Source organism: Bos indicus, chromosome 13 (genome assembly GCF_029378745.1).
Source record: "Bos indicus isolate NIAB-ARS_2022 breed Sahiwal x Tharparkar chromosome 13, NIAB-ARS_B.indTharparkar_mat_pri_1.0, whole genome shotgun sequence".
Lineage (NCBI taxonomy): Eukaryota > Metazoa > Chordata > Mammalia > Artiodactyla > Bovidae > Bos > Bos indicus.
Window position 1 is genome coordinate 79,867,365 of NC_091772.1, and position 16,584 is coordinate 79,883,948.

Consider the following 16,584-nt stretch of genomic DNA (forward strand, 5'->3'; position numbering starts at 1 on the left):
AATGTTTCATGGAGACACTGCGTAAGTGGCATACAGTTAAATTTTTAGAAAATATACTTTTTCTAGATGCACTTAAATATGCTACTATAAATGGCAAGCTTTCCCTAAGTTGACTCTGACCCACTTTTGTAAATGCATCCTTCAGTGCTCCTAACTCAGGTGGGAGAGACTTCTGAAGAAAATCAAATGGCCACCAGTCATGCCAACGTCTTAACTTGCTATAGTATCTTAATGTCCCCAGAGGTCCCCACCTCCTAGCCGTCTCTGCAGCCACGGCCTCTTCCAGGTATGTGGTTATGCAGGCTCTCCCGGCAGGGGCAGGGTGACCTTCCATGACCCCCAGAGGATAGCCTCAATCATGTCACTGGGTTTGGCGGATGGTGTGCCAACTAGACTTGATGCGAGTAGGCCTTGAACCAGGGCCCGTGAATTAGGCTTTGCCCACGTGCACCTCTGTCACCCACTGCCTGAGAGGGCCAATCCTGTCCTTGCCCGCTGGTCCCAGAAGCAGGGTGACAGAGCCGGAGCAGAGCTGCACTGCTGCAGCCAAGGCCACTGGACGCCCAGCCCACAGCCGGCAGATTCTCAGATCTGTAAGTGAGCCCAACGAAGACCAGCAGAGTTGACCCGGTGACACTCAGCTGATCCCTGAACACGCGCAAGGAAGACACGCTGCTGCACCCACCGAGGTTTTCTGGGGCCTTTTGTTACACAGCGTCACTGTGACATTAGATAGCTGATACATGTATCAGCGTCCAGAAGCACAGCGCTGCCTTAACAGGAAACTGAAATACGTAGCGCTGACTGTGGGCCTGGGCGGCGGGCAGAAGCAGGGAACAGTGGCAATGGCCAGCACCGAACGGCGAACGTTTGGTAAAACTGCCGCCTGTTGTGACTCAGAAGATAGAAGGTGTACCCACTGAAGTTTGGACTTGAGCAGAGAGATCAGTTCTAAGCAGAACAGTGAAAGTATCTTACAAGCTGTGTCTGATGAGGTCCCATAGGAAAGAGACAAACTCGAACAAGGACAGGCCATTTCAAGACAGAATTTAGAGACAATCTAGAAAGCCAAAGATGTGCTGGTCTGGATGAAGCTTCTCGTCTCCAACCAGCAAAAGATTTTCAAAGTAAGACAAAAGCCTGGGGACAAAGATCATATCCAGGGAGCTGATCTCTGAGGGAAGGACAAATGAGGAAAGAGGGGTGAGAGCGTAAGGTTCCTGGTTAAAATCTCCAGACGAATAAAGCTGCTGCCGGCTGAGTCCTCTCAGCTGGACAAGGATTCCCAAAAGTCTCACTGGTTTCAACCTCCAGAAGGCTACATGCCCAAAGGGTCTATAATTAGGTTTAGAAGTAAGGCAAGTCTCCAAGAGGAGTATGGGTGTGGCTTCTGGCACACAAATACATAGGAGATGCACAGTGTTTTTAAGGCAGCTTTACTAGCAACGACGTCACCAGTCTAGAGTAAAATAAAATCCAGAAAGATCCCAAGTTTCTCTAGGATGGAAGCAGGTGGAGAAAGTTTCTCAAAAGTACGTTTCCACTCCTTTTCAGAAGTGGAGAAGGAAGGCCAGCACAGGACGCTGCAGGGGACAGAGCCCAAAGCCAGGCAGCTGGGCCAACGCTTACTCAAGAAACACTCCCTGTCCTCAGAGTGGGGGGACCTGGAAGCACCTTTCCCGAGAGAGTTCAGAAGTCTGTGGACCAGTGACTGCCAAGTGCCTCCCGTTCCTCCCCTTGGAATGGCAGGATTATTCTCAGTATTCTGACTGTGTTTCACTGCGATGTTTGGGAGTGTGGGGACAGACAACTTGTCTTTCTATTTCAAATGCAAAAGGCTCTAGGTCAAGAGAGGCCATATCTGTACCTGATGGAGATTATAGGATCCTGGTCTGTAAAGCTGATTCTATGATTAGATGTGACTTGTGGGGGTCTGGGGAGAGAGCAAGAATGTACCTGCATGTCAGAGAGAAGTGGATGGTGGTGGAATGAACTCTGGTTGGTGTGAAAACGGCCTTCGCCATGTAACCTTTGATGACCCTCCACTGTGGGTGAGCTCGGCCTACCCCTTGATACCAGGTCCAATCAGGTAACTGACTTTAGCCAACGGGATGCAAGCAGAGGCTTGCAATGAGCTTACACACAGGGGCATGCTTGTTTTGTCTGCCATCGTCCTGAGAAGGACAAGCTTGGAGTAGCCCACTGGTCCCAGAAGGAGGCCATGACATATGTGGACAGAGCCAGACGGCCCTAGCCAAAGCAGGGGGACAGCCGGCAGATGCCCAGCCAAGGTCCGTGGACACCTGGCCTTTCCCACATACGTGATTAAGCCCTGCCAAAATCAATGGAATGTCTAGCCAACCACCTGCTGACCTGAAGTATGTGAGCAATGAGTGCTTTTACTAACATAAAATGCCACTGAGATTTGGTGGTGGTTACACAGCGTCAGTGAATCAAAAGCTAACAGACACACACTTGCTAAAAGGAAAACGTACGTAATTTGTTAAGTTACCTACTCTGCTGAGTTTTTCCATCAAGCCGTCCCATGATGAAGTGATGAGCATTCTTTAAAAAATCATTGAAATGTCTAACCACATGTTGTGAAGACATTTACTAAACAGGCATTTTATATCTCTATTTTATTTAGAGCACTTTCTTGATTAAATACTAGTGGCTGAGTTACTAAAGAAATGCATAAAGCTGGAACTTGGCTGTTCTCCCCTGTTGTACAGAGAAAGATGCTGCCGAGCAGATGACAAGCAAGACGGCACAGCGGGGGGTGAGCTGGCGCCAGTTCCCTGCCCGAGGTCGTGACTCGGCACCAGACGGCGCCAGTCCTGAGCGCCAGGCCGGCGGGCGCGCAGGGCGAGGGCCGCACAGGGGACTTACCCGTGTGGGAGCGCAGGTGCACGGTGAGCTGGCTGGAGTTGCGGCTGGCGTAGGGGCAGAGCTGGCACTTGAAGGGCCGCTCGTCTGAGTGGATGCGCAGGTGCTTGTTGAGGCTACTGCTGTCCGCGGCCGCGTAGTCGCAGCTCTTGCACTTGTAGGGCTTCACGCCCGTGTGGCAGCGCGTGTGGGTCTTCAGCTTGTCCTTCCGGCTGAAGCACTTGCCACAGACTTCACACTTGTGGGGCTTGTCGCCTTCAGACAAGCACGTGCGGCAGCAGGGAGCAAATGAGAAAGGAAAAAGGCTTACTTCCCGCGGCCTTAAGAAAAGAGTAAGGCAGAGTCGCCCAAGAATGTTTTGAAACTCCCCCCCAAACTAGACGGATGGGTTTTAGTTGCCAATAGACAGCTGGTGGGGAGCTGCTGTACAGCGCAGGGAGCTCAGCTTGGTGCTGCGTGATGACCTAGAGGGTGGGTGGCGGGGAGGGAAGGAGGTTCAAGGGGGAGGGGATATGTATATTATATATATATGCTTAAATATATATACACACATAGCTGATTCACTTTGTGGTACAGCAGAAACTAAAAGAAGATCGTAAAGCAATTATACTCCAATTTAAAAGTAAAACTAGATGGGGCTCCCCTAGTGGTTCAGCCGCAGTGACTGCACTCCCGACGCAAGGGGCCAGGGCTCAATCGTTGGTGAAGGAACTAGATCCCACAGACCGCAGCCAAGACCCAGTGTAGTCAAACCAAGAAACAATAATAATGAAGAAAGCTGGATGGATAGCTGGCCAAGAGCTGGCGTTGTGGGAGACGGGGAACTGCTTCTATTTTGTTTATTAGGATTTTCTAATTTTTCTGACAGTGAATATGAATTCCTTATCAATTAAAAATTGCTCAAATTTTAAAGTGCAGCTAAGTAAAAATGAGAAACATTGTCTTTTATACCCACTTGTTCTTTTTTCTTTTTCATAACAGACACTGCCTAAAACTAAGTCTCTGAGCTCATGGCTGACCAGCCTAAGAATACATTTCTCAGCCTCACTTGCAGCCAGAGGTGATTCTGTGATAAAGTCATCATCAATCAAACGGCAGAGAAGGTAAACGTGTTCCTTTCGTAAAAGGAAATTGCTTGACTTTTACTTTTTCTCTTTCCACCTGTCTTGCCAGCGGTTACCAAGACGGGGAAGTGAACAAACACGTGAGGCCATGACGGCTGCAGAGGGTGGATATGTGCCCAACGCACCGACACTAGAGGGAACTTCAGCCCTCAGACGATCTCCCAGAACTCGCTGCCTATCTGCCTAGACCACCCGCTGACCTCTGGACAGTTATGCGAGACGGACACAGACCCCTACCGTGTGTGAGCTGGCATCTGAGCGTCTCTGTTACAGCAGCTTAATCTGTATTCACTAACACACCTGTCATCTTGCCACCCTTGAAAGTGAAGTGAAAGTGAAAGTCGCTCAGTTGTGTTCCATTCTGTGACCTCATGGACTATACTATACAGTCCATGGAATTCTCCAGGCCAGAGTACTGGAGTGGGTAGCCTTTCCCTTCTCCAGGGGATCTTCCTAACCCAGGGATTGAATCCAGGTCTCCCGCATTGCAGGTGGATTCTTTACCAGCTGAGCCACAAGGGAAGCCCAGGAATACTGGAGTGGTTAGCCTATGCCTTCTCCAGAGGATCTTTCTGACCCAGGAATTGAACTGGGGTCTTCTGCATTGCAGGTGGATTCTTTATCAACTGAGCTATCAGGGAAGCCCTGCCACCCTTGAACACCTGCCAATTTTTTGATGTATATTTTTCTGATGACTTTTCTATGTGTGTGTGTACATTTTGGGGTACAAAAGCCTTCCTGGCCAATATCAATTTAAATACTTATTTTTGAATGGTACTGTGTCTCTCAAAGATTTTACTTAACCCTCTCAACTTGGATTAGAATCCAGGATGGCCTTGCCTTCTTAGCCAAATGCAACACTGTCTCCCTATTATTGACTACTTTCTTATACTTGAAATAATTTCAATCATGTTCATATCATTAAATTTCTAGAACGTAAGTGTTAGGGTGAAGTATTTCACTGTATGGATGTACTGTAAATTAATGAACCAATTTCCTACTTGGCCATTGAAAGAATGAAGTGGATACATACACATATGGATGTGGAAAGACCTCCGGCGTTGAGGGAGAAACAGCAAGCTGCAGTGATAGCGTCTACGATATCAACTTCATAAGAAATGGAAAAAGTACGTTTTGTGTCTGCTAAAGCCCAGTATGGGCTTCCCTGGTGGCTCAGATGGTAAAGAATCTGCCTGCAATGTGGGAGACCTGGGTTCGATCCCTGGGTCAGGAAGATCCCCTGGAGGAGGGCATGGCAGCCCACTCCAGTGTTCTTGCCTGGAGAATCCCATGGACAGAGGAGCCTGGTGGGCTGCAGTCCATGGGGATGCAAAGAGTCAAACACGACTGAGCGACTAAGCACAGCAAGCCCAGTATAGGCATGCCAAAATTCAAGAATGAGACACGCTGGACTATAAAGACTGATGACTTTTGGGCATGTATCCGATATGAAGCAGGCAGTGAGTCAGGATTTTCACTTTTTACATACCAAACACATATTTTGACCAAATCCTAAATAGCTAAGTGCTAAAGTCAATTGTCAGTCAAAGGTCATCACTATCTTCATAGAATAAACATCTGGGATTTAAGAATACCTCTACAGAAGTGTATTAAAGATTATAATTTGATTATTAAAAATGTTCATAGTCAGAAAATCCAGCAACCATCACTTCTCGTTATTGTCAGCTGCTACAGCTGTGGGTGCCATGCTGCGTACTCCGATGCTGGACAGTGGTGGAGCCAGGCGGGTGGTTTTTGGCCAGCTCTGCTGGCAGAGTCCTGATCCCGTTGGTCCTGGCCACACCCTCTTCTAAGGCAAGGGCATTGTCAGCACCCCGACTTGAATGTGTTAATGGAGACGCTGCAGTTATACAGAAACCACCTTACAAGCCCAAGCCTGGTTAACCGGGAGGAGAGGACGCTCCCTGAGGATCTGCAGCAGTGAACTTCAGGCCACTGTCCTCACTTATACTTTATAATATTTCCCTAATTTTCATAAGTCATGATAGCACTTTCCTCTTGCAGTGATGAATATGCTATATGTGACTGATGGAACTTCAACATAGGAAACCCACCAGGAGAGGCTTATTGCTTGGTACATTGAGAATGCTTACCAATACCTGAAACATAATAATTTCAGAGTCTGATAACTCGATGAAATTCAAATGACAAGATGCTGTGAGGCTGATTAGACCTGTGGCCAAGGAATATCTGAGATAACTGCTGGATATTTTATCTTCTTCATTTTACCTTATAGATACTTTATCTGAGGCTAAGCAGATTTTGGGCAATTAGTGATGCCCAATACAAATTTCAGTGTCCCTCCCTTATATACATGGATCCTCATTGAATTTATACATGACTATATCATTTGAGTTATAAGCATCTAATACTTTGTTAAAAATAGCCTAAAAGCAATTCCTTCTCCATGTGTAAAGTCTGGGAGACACAAAAATGATACATTAAAGAAAATTAAATCACCAGAAATCATTGTGGGTTTCTTTTTCCATGCATCAGTCTTTTTTTCTCCCTTGAAAATAGTTTTTGTCAAATTTCCCCTTGGAAATTGCAAAAACAACACACTCAGGTGTCCATCCAGTGACGCAGTGTAAAGATACCTAAGTGAAAAGTTACTGTTCTCCCCCTACTTGCTCTGTTTTCCAGTCATTACACACACACCATATACACATATGCTTACAAGATATTCTCCTCCAGGTGAGAAGAGCAGGTACATTTAAACTGTAATTAATTCTGGCGGGCCAATTTTCGAAATGCCCATACTGTTCACATTTCCACTCCTCAGTTTGCTCACATCGATTCTAGCACTGAGCTTTCTTGCTCTAAACATTTTCTGCCAAAACCATGTGTAGAAACAGCGTCTTGTTTTTATTTCATCTGTGTTGTATTCCCGTGATGACCAGGGAGGTCTGTGTCATATCACGTGTTTGACTTGGCTGGACCCCCAGCTCCCAGCAGAGGAGGGATGTGTGTGACCACTTACCAGTATGGATTTTTAAATGACGCTCCATGTCCTTCATACCATAGGCAGTCTTGAACTGGCAACCTTCAAAAGGCAAGGAAAGATCAATGACAGAGGGAAACATTTACTTTAGAACGGAGAAACAGCGAAGCAACTTCCTTAACCAGCGGACGAACATTAATACCAGGTAACAGGACCAGCAGCGTCAGTGTGAATCCTGACACCAGGTATCAGGAAGCGCATAACACCACTTCTGTGCGTCCTACTCAAACTGCTGCACCTAAGTCTAATCAGACAACCCGAAGTGATGAACATTTTATGCGATAACTGGCCTGTTACTTTGCAAAACTATCAAGTTCATGAAAGACAAAAGCTTAGATTAAAGGAAACTAAAGACCCATGTCCAAGGAGTGGCGGCTGCATGGGCGCAGGAGGGCCTGGAGGAGCTACTCCACGTTCAAGGTCAGGAGGGGCGGCGGTGAGGAGATGCCGCTCGTCCAAGGTAAGAGAAAGCCAAGTAAGACAGTATGTGTTGCAAGAGGGCATCAGAGGGCAGATATACTGAAACCATACTCACAGGAAACGAGTCAATCTAATCACACTAGGACCACAACCTTGTCTAACTCAATGAAACTAACCCATGCCTGTGGGGCCACCCAAGACGGGCGGGTCATGGTGGGCAGATCTGACAGAACGTGGTCCACTGGAGAAAGGAATGGCACACCACTTCAGTACTCTTCCCTTGAGAACCCCATGAACAGTATGAAAAGGCAAAATGATAGGATACTGAAAGAGGAACTCCCCAGGTCGGTAGGTGCCCAATATGCTACTGGAGATCACTGGAGAAATAACTCCAGAAAGAATGAAGGGATGGAGCCAAAGCAAAAACAATTCTCAGGTGAGGATGTGACTGGTGATAGAAGCAAGGTCCGATGCTATAAAGAGCAATATTGCATAGGAACCTGGAATGTCAGGTCCATGAATCAAGGCAAATTGGAAGTGGTCAAACAAGAGATGGCAAGAGTGAATGTCGACATTCTAGGAATCAGCGAACTGAAATGGACTGGAATGGGTGAATTTAACTCAGATGACCATTTATATCTACTGCTGCGGGCAGGAATCCCTCAGAAGAAATGGAGTAGCCATCATGGTCGACAAAAGAGTCCGAAATGCAGTACTTGGATGCAATCTCAAAAACGACAGAATGATCTCTGTTCTTAATCTCAAAAACGACAGAATGATCTCTGTTCGTTTTCAAGGCAAACAATTCAACATCACAGTAATCCAAGTCTATGCCCCAACCAGTACCACTGAAGAAGCTGAAGTTGAATGGTTCTATGAAGACCTACAAGACCTTCTGGAACTAATACCCCCAAAAGATGTCCTTTTCATTATAGGGGACTGGAATGCAAAAGTAGGAAGTCAAGAAACACCTGGAGTAACAGGCAAATTTGGCCTTGGGATACGGAATGAAGCAGGGCAAAGGCTAATAGTTTTGCCAAGAGAACGCACTGGTCATAGCAAACACCCTCTTCCAACAACACAAGAGAAGACTCTATACATGGACATCACCAGATGGTCAACACCGAAATCAGATTGATTATATTCTTTGCAGCCAAAGATGGAGAAGCTCTATACAGTCAGCAAAAACAAGACCAGGAGCTGACTGTGGCTCAGATCATGAACTCCTTATTGCCAAATTCAGACTTAAATTGAAGAAAGTAGGGAAAACCACTAGACCATTTAGGTATGACCTAAATCAAATCCCATATGATTATACAGTGGAAGTGAGAAATAGATTTAAGGGCCTAGATCTGATAGACAGAGTGACTGATGAACTATGGACAGAGGTTTGTGACATTGTACAGGAGACAGGGATCAAGACCATCCCCATGGAAAAGAAATGCAAAAAAGCAAAATGGCTGTCTGGGGAGGCCTTACAAATAGCTGTGAAAAGAAGAGAAGCGAAAAGCAAAGGAGAAAAGGAAAGATACAAACATCTGAAAGCAGAGTTCCAAAGAATAGCAAGAAGAGATAAGAAAGCCTTCCTCAGCGATCAATGCAAAGAAATAGAGTAAAACAACAGAATGCGAAAGACTAGAGATTTCTTCAAGAAAATTAGAGATACCAAGGGAACATTTCATGCAAAGATGGGCTCGATAAAGGACAGAAATGGTATGGACCTAACAGAGGCAGAAGATATTAAGAAGATGTGGCAAGAACACACAGAACTGTACAAAAAAGATCTTCACGACCAAGATAATCATGATGGTATGATCACTCACCTAGAGCCAGACATCCTGGCATGTGAAGTCTAGTGGGCCTTAGAAAGCATCACTACGAACAAAGCTAGTGGAGGTGACGGAATTTCACTTGAGCTATTTCAAATCCTGAAAGATGATGCTGTGAAAGTGCTGCACTCAATATGCTAGCAAATTTGGAAAATTCAGCAGTGGCCACAGGACTGGAAAAGGTCAGTTTTCATTCCAATCCCAGAGAAAGGCAATGCCAAAGAATGCTCAAACTACTGCACAATTGCACTCATCTCACACACTAATAAAGTAATGCTCAAAATTCTCCAAGCCAGGCTTCAGCAATACGTGAACCGTGAACTTCCAGATGTTCAAGCTGGTTTTAGAAAAGGCAGAGGAACCAGAGATCAAATTGCCAACATCCGCTGAATCATGAAAAAGCAAGAGAGTTCCAGAAAAACATCTATTTCTGCTTTGTTGACTATGCCAAAGCCTTTGACTGTATGGATCACAATAAACTGTAGAAAATTCTGAAACAGATGGGAATATCAGATCACCTGACCTGCCTCTTGAGAAACCTATATGCAGGTCAGGAAGCAACAGTTAGAACTGGACATGGAACACCAGACTGGTTCCAAATAGGAAAAGGAGTACGTCAAGGCTGTATATTGTCACCCTGTTTATTTAACTTCTATGCAGAGTACATCATGAGAAACGCTGGACTGGAAGAAACACAAGCTGGAATCAAGATTGCTGGGAGGAATATCAATAACCTCAGATATGCAGATGACACCACCCTTATGGCAGAAAGTGAAGAGGAACTAAAAAGCCTCTTGATGAAAGTGAAAGTGGAGAGTGAAAAAGTTGGCTTACAGCTCAACATTTAGAAAATGAAGATCATGGCATCCGGTCCCATCACTTCATGGGAAATAGATGGGGAAACAGTGGAAACAGTGTTAGACTTTATTTTTCTGGGCTCCAAAATCACTGCAGATGGTGACTGCAGCCATGAAATTAAAAGACGCTTACTCCTTGGAAGGAAAGTTATGACCAACCTAGATAGCATATTGAAAAGCAGGGACATTACTTTGCCAACCAAGGTCCGTCTAGTCAAGGCTATGGTTTTTCCTGTGGTCATGTATGGATGTGAGAGTTGGACTGTGAAGAAGGCTGAGGGCCAAAGAATTGATGCTTTTGAACTGTGGTGTTGGAGAAGACTCTTCAGAGTCCCTTGGACTGCAAGGAGATCCAACCAGTCCATTCTGAAGGAGATCAGCCCTGGGATTTCTTTGGAAGGAATGATGCTAAAGCTGAAACTCCAGTACTTTGGCCACCTCATGCCAAGAGTTGACTCAATGGAAAAGACTCTGATGCTGGGAGGGATTGGGGGCAGGAGGAGAAGGGGACGACAGAGGATGAGATGGCTGGATGGCATCACCGACTCGATGGATGTGAGTCTCAGTGAACTCCGGGAGTTGGTGATGGACAGGGAGGCCTGGCGTGCTGCAATTCATGGGGTTGCGAAGAGTCGGACACGACTGTGGGACTGAACTGAACTGAACTGAAAGACACATGAAAACTAAATGCCGTGTGTGATCACAAATTGGATCCTGGACTAAGGGAAAAATATTTTTCTTTTGATACAGAGGACTTTAATGAGACAGTTGGCAAACTCTTGATAAAGTCAGCAGTTTGATAACAGCATTTATCAATGTTAATTTCCTGATTTGGATGACTGTACTGTGGTTATATAAAAGAATTTCCTTGTTTTTAGGAAATGTGTATTAAGGTGCTTAGAGGTAAAGGTCATGTCTGCAACTTTGGGGGAAATATACGTACATTTAGAAAAAAAAAGGGCTTCCCTTGTAACTCAGTTGGTAAAGAATCTGCCTGCAATGCAGGAGACCTCAGTTCAATTCCTGGATTGGGAACATCCCCGGGAGGAGGAAATGGCAACCCACTCCAGTATTCTTGCCTGGAGAATCCCATGGACAGAGGAGCCTGGCGGGCTACAGTCCATGGGGTTGCAAAGAGTTGGACAGGACTGAAGTGACTAATCCACCAACCACCAGAAAAAAACAAAGCAAATGTAATATGTTAATATTTGGGAAATCCAGATGAAAGGTAAAGGCTGAAGGGAAAAGAAGGGCCCGGCAGAGGAGGAAAGGTTAGTTAGCTTCACCGACTGCAACGGGCATGAGTTTGAACAAACTCCAGGAGACAGGGAAGGACAGGGAAGCCCAGCACGCTGCAGTCCACGGGGTGGAAAGGAGTCAGACACGACTTAGCGACCGAACCATAACAAAAGGGTGCTCAGAAACTTTTTGTTTTACTTTTGCAACTTTCCCCTAAATCTGAAATTATTTCCAAATAAATTTTTTTGTTTTCCTTTTTTAAAGTAGGTAAGGGACAATTTTTCTGGATATCTTCCTAAGCTGTCGCACCAAGAGAAAGCCACAGTAATCTGAAATTCTCACTGTTCCCATTCAAAGGTCCTTGGCTGTTAAAGTCTTAGAGCCCAAGTGCATGGTGACCAGAGACAGTGAGAGGTGTGTCGTATGTGATGATGGAAATTCTGGGGGGTTGATTTCTAAGCCGGGCAGTTTGCAGCTGGCTTTGCCCAGTTGTCGGGAATCCAGGAGCTCGAGCCCTGGACCTGTTAAACGTCACGTTCTCTACACAAGCAGGACGCAGTGTCGCCTCTACCTGGATAGCAGCAGTTAAGCCTCTTCTGAGCCGGTGGGGCTGTGGGCTTTTTGGCACGCGACTTGGCAGGGAGAGAGATGACCGTGGCTGTCTGGTTTTGGTTGCTTTCCGTGGGCAGATACGTTTGATAGCCATGTTCAAAAACAAATTCTGGAGCTGAAACTAAAAGACAGGATGATTATTAATTTTCATAATACGAATCCCCAGTAGCTACTCCCTTTGCCTACATTCCTTTGTGAGAACGATTAGGCTGGATTGTCTTCCCACTGTTCCTTGCTGCTTAGGAGTGATCACGCGACCCTGTTCTAGCCAATGAGACACTAGAGAACATCTGCTGCGGGGGCTTCTGGAAAAGATTTTCTCCCTGATTTAAAAAAAACGTGGGGGCGGAAAGAGAGGTAGGTGAGGAAAACTCCTTCTTGCTGCCCTGGTTCCCCTGCTGTCTGTCTTTGGACATGCCTGATGAGGATGTGATGTCTGGATCTGAGGCAGCCACTTTGTAACCATAAAGGGAGATGCTGGGCCAGAGCCCTGAAACCTATTCAAATCCACACTCATTAAATAAACAAGAAATGCCCTATCGTTTATACCAGGTAGGTTTTCTGTTAACTTCACCCAAATGCATTTAGGTACTGTCCTTTCATAAACTTTATCACAAAATCCTTTCAAAAACCAGAAGGGAGCTGACTGAAGGAATTCTGGGCAAACTACAAATACTCTCTAAACACAAACACTCTTCAAGCATTCCTAAGACCAACCAACCCATAAATCAACCTATATTCTCACGGAAGTTTTGAGGAAAAAAGAATAAAAAGAAGACCAAACATCATTATCATCTTTGTCTTTAACATCTGTCATTGTAACAGGTAAAACAGGCAGTCCCAAATGTCTTTTCTTAAAATTGTTTTTACTGCTTTGTTAATGAAGTTAACAGTTTGCAGTTTGGGAATATGTATTTTCTTTTTTCCTTTATTATATGTAATCGTCACATGGAGATCTGGCTTCAGACAGGAGTAAATACGCCCTCTGCGGCTTGTTCAGGTGAACCTGTCAGGCTGAGAGGCCCTCCTGATGATTCTGAGAGCCAATGTCATATTCTGCTTCCCAAACTTCAGTCACGGAGGCACCACCTGTGACATTTCTCCATTGTATTTACAAAGTACACTTCTTTAAATCAACACGGGCCTGACATCACTCCCTATTTTGGCTTTGCCTGCAGCAGGAATACCCACTCCAAAGGTCTGAGGTGCCAGTTATATTTTCTCTTAAAACAAACATTCTCTCTCTTTGAAGCTAAGATGTTATAGACCGTAAGATGTCACATTATTTTATATACAATAAATTTTTAAAAGCTGTCAATTCAACACATGATAACACACTGCTTTCATATTCCTTAGGTATTTTACATATATTGATATTCCTTAGAGATTTTACATGTATCGAATGAGTTCTCTGAGGCTTCACTGAACATTTGACAGGAAACCCACGTTCCTGGCATGCAGCTCTTGGGCACCTTGAGCAATGACAGCCTCATCCCAGTGTGTGGCAAAGAACACCCAGGTGGATCGGCATTTGCTGTTTGAGCAAACTCATGGTTTCCCGTCTTCTCAGCTGAAATATGTAGTGGGGAGTTAAGTGGCTTTTGTTTAAAGCTGGCAAAAGAGTCTGACAAACTGAAGTTCCATCTTCTTGCCAAGTCTCTTTGATGACCTGATCAACCACACCTGCCTCTTGGTGAGATGTTTCATCTACTCTGGGATTTAGCTGTTGGTTTTCAAAGTGTGGTCCCCAGCCAGCAGCAATGGACTTACCTAGGAATTTGCTGCAGAGGCAAGTTCTCAGGCCCCACCCCAGCTTATTGAATCAGAAACTCTAGGGTGGGCCCAGCAATCTGGCCTAACAAGCTGCCCACGTGATTCTGATAAACACAAGTTTGAGAACTAATGGTGCAGACCATGCTTTTCCATGCAGCTCAGCAGTAACCTTAACTCAACTTTGTCTAATCGAGGGACTCCATCTCTTTCAGTTGTAGCTTTGCGAAACCCAATGGTTGTTCCTCCAGCAACAAAATTTGCTTCATCAATATCAAATGGACCCCCTACTACTATTTCTAGGTATTTCTGGGTACAGTTACTTTTCATCTTCAACCCGAACCATCCTGCAGTATCTCAGGAGACATTTCAAACAGCAATTAAACCCAACACACAGAGCTCCCCAAAAAATGCACACATCTCTGCCGAAGTGAGTAGAACAGTGATCACTGATAATAATCCAGGTTATTCACAAACGTGCAAAGACAATTCCTTGGTGACTGCCTCCGGGCCGGCAGCCGTCTCGCTGATTCCAAGGCGCAGCCCCGTTTCAGGTGTTGTAATGTGTCTCTGAACTGATGTGAGTCCAGGCTCAGCCACTTCCCACGGATGGGACTTCAGGCCAGTCGAGGAGCTCCTTTGAGCCTGTTTCCCAGCCCGTCGGTGGGGATAATCACGTGCCCACTTCACAAGGATATCACGAAGCTTCATGAGGGCATCAATAGTGCAGGATATGGGCACAGTTGAGTCTTAATAACACTAATCCCTATAGCTGAACAGAACTGGGCACCAAACTCTTAGCGGGAATGATCAAGGCTTAGGGGAGCAATCACCTCCACTTGCCTGGGACCGAGGGGCTTCCCTGGTCATAGGACCTGAGATAAAACTAGGATGGCTGGTCATGCCACCGTGATACCCCAGCTTGTGGGAAAGAAGACTGGGGGGCACAGGGGCTGGGGGGTTGTGACAGTGGCCAGGCACTCCCTACAGTCCGGCTGCGGAGTCTGTGACCCTCCGGGAGGCGAGTCCTGGGTTTGGAATGATCCTGAGCTTGGGATACCCACCGTCCCTGGAGATGGCCGGGCCTGTCTGCTAACCGCCCCCGCCCCGCCCCCACAAGCCTTAGCATCTCTTTTGTGGTGAGTCACAGCAAAGGGGAACCCTGAGAGTATTCTGGGGGGCAGCTCCTTTTCAGAAATCTGGTTTGCAAATATTTCCTCCCACCCAGGAAGCTGTCTTTACATTCCGCTGGCTGTTTCCTTAGGCGCACAGAAACTGATGCAGTCCTGCTGGTCTGTTTTTGCCTTTGCTGCACGTGCTTTCGGTGTCTTTAGGGGAGGCATCCAACTGGAGGGGTCGTTGGTAGGGGGCGGTCCCTTGTCTGTCTTCAGATTTGGCGTAAACAGTGGAATCTGAGTGTCCAGCAGACGTGAAGGCAGCGGGGACAACCCCAAGCACCCAGATCTGCTGAGCCGGGGATGCGCTTCTAGCAGAGATGTGACTTCCCCCAGGGAAGAATGTTCTCAACCCTTCTTTCCACTGGGGTGATCTGTAGCATGAGCGGCCGCTTTCTGGGGGTGTGGGTGGTCAGGTGCCCAGTTCTGTTCAGCTATAGGGATAACTTTCTGCAAGAGTTCAAGGCCTCGTCTCCCCTGTGGGCACGGCTCTTACAATCAAGTCCAGTGCTTCTGGATCAGCCCCCACGCCTCCCCCTCCACCCCCAGCAGCTCACAGCCTCACACCTGCTTTCGGTTTTGACTCTGGGGCTCTCCCTGGCTTGCCAGTGTGCCCAGCTGCACGTCTGAGACACACAGCTTGTTACGCGCAGTCTCGGTTTGTAGCAGGAGCACCTCGGGTGTTCAATTATTCACCCATGATGTTGCTTAAAAAGTAAGACTGTCACATGAATTTCATAAGGAACCAAAACCGCCCTGAGCTTGGGACCCACTGGATGTCCTAGACCCGCGGAGCTCACAGGGGCCAACTGCAGCTCTTCCCACGAAACTGCTCTTCGAACATCTGAAGTCATCCACATCTCCCAAGTCCCTTTGCTTCTCCTTTCTTGTCTTCAACTTAAAAACTCCAGTTTTAATCCTTTTCTCTTTTTTAAAATTAAAAGTGTATTATATTGTCAAAACAAAAGAAAACACCGACTAGAAAATCCTGGGAGCACAGAAACGCGGGGAGAAAACCTGACCCAGGCTGTCCCCCCGTGGCAGCATACCCCTGCATGACATGCTCGCTGAATTCTGCACTTTTCCTCTGAAGCACTCATCTCTGCTGTAACTAGTTATGTGGCAAAGTATCCGACGCCCTTCCTCTCCACCATTCGGTTGGATGAGCCCAGTGAGGACGTGCATTTCCCTCCATCACTGTTTCCTAGACCCTCGCGTGGAACCCGGCACGCACAGGGGCTCAGGGAACACCTGTTTAGTGATGGATCAGATGGCCAACCTGTTCTTTTTACACAGATTTTAAAAATACAGAACTGAGATCATGGCTTAAATCATTTTGTATGCTTTTCTTTTTTATTAAACGATTAAACAATTTTGCTATGTGAAAGCATTCTGCCATGTTATCAATTCATCCAAAAAACAATTTCTTCTGGCTACATAAAATGCCACATTTGGGCTGTCCCAGCTAAATTAACCTTTTCTTCTTTTTTGGACACTGAGTTGGTTTCTAGGGGTTTACCTTTATAAATAACACCTATCCAAAATTTTTAACTTATCTCTTTAGTTTCTCTGGATACCTTCCTGTAAGCTGAAGAACCAGGTCAAAATGCAATGGTCATTTTATGGCTTGGTGACTCATAACTATAAGAT

General features: G+C 46.1%; 1 protein-coding gene across 4 annotated transcripts in view; it reads right to left on the reverse strand.

Annotated features, from left to right (window-relative positions):
- Window positions 1-16,584, reverse strand: part of ZFP64 (ZFP64 zinc finger protein) — an 88,186-nt gene that overhangs the window by 58,722 nt on the left and 12,880 nt on the right. For all 4 annotated transcript variants that reach the window (XR_011570296.1, XM_070801903.1, XM_070801902.1 and 1 more), the window contains exons 3-5: window positions 11,949-12,110; window positions 7,012-7,074; window positions 2,890-3,141 (exon numbers count right to left, since the gene is read on the reverse strand). Coding sequence is in view for 3 of the 4 variants with exons in the window: in XM_070801903.1 (XP_070658004.1) it covers window positions 2,890-3,141; window positions 7,012-7,074; window positions 11,949-12,110 (477 nt within the window). In the remaining variant the exon portion in view is untranslated. The remainder of the gene's footprint in view (window positions 1-2,889; window positions 3,142-7,011; window positions 7,075-11,948; window positions 12,111-16,584) is intronic.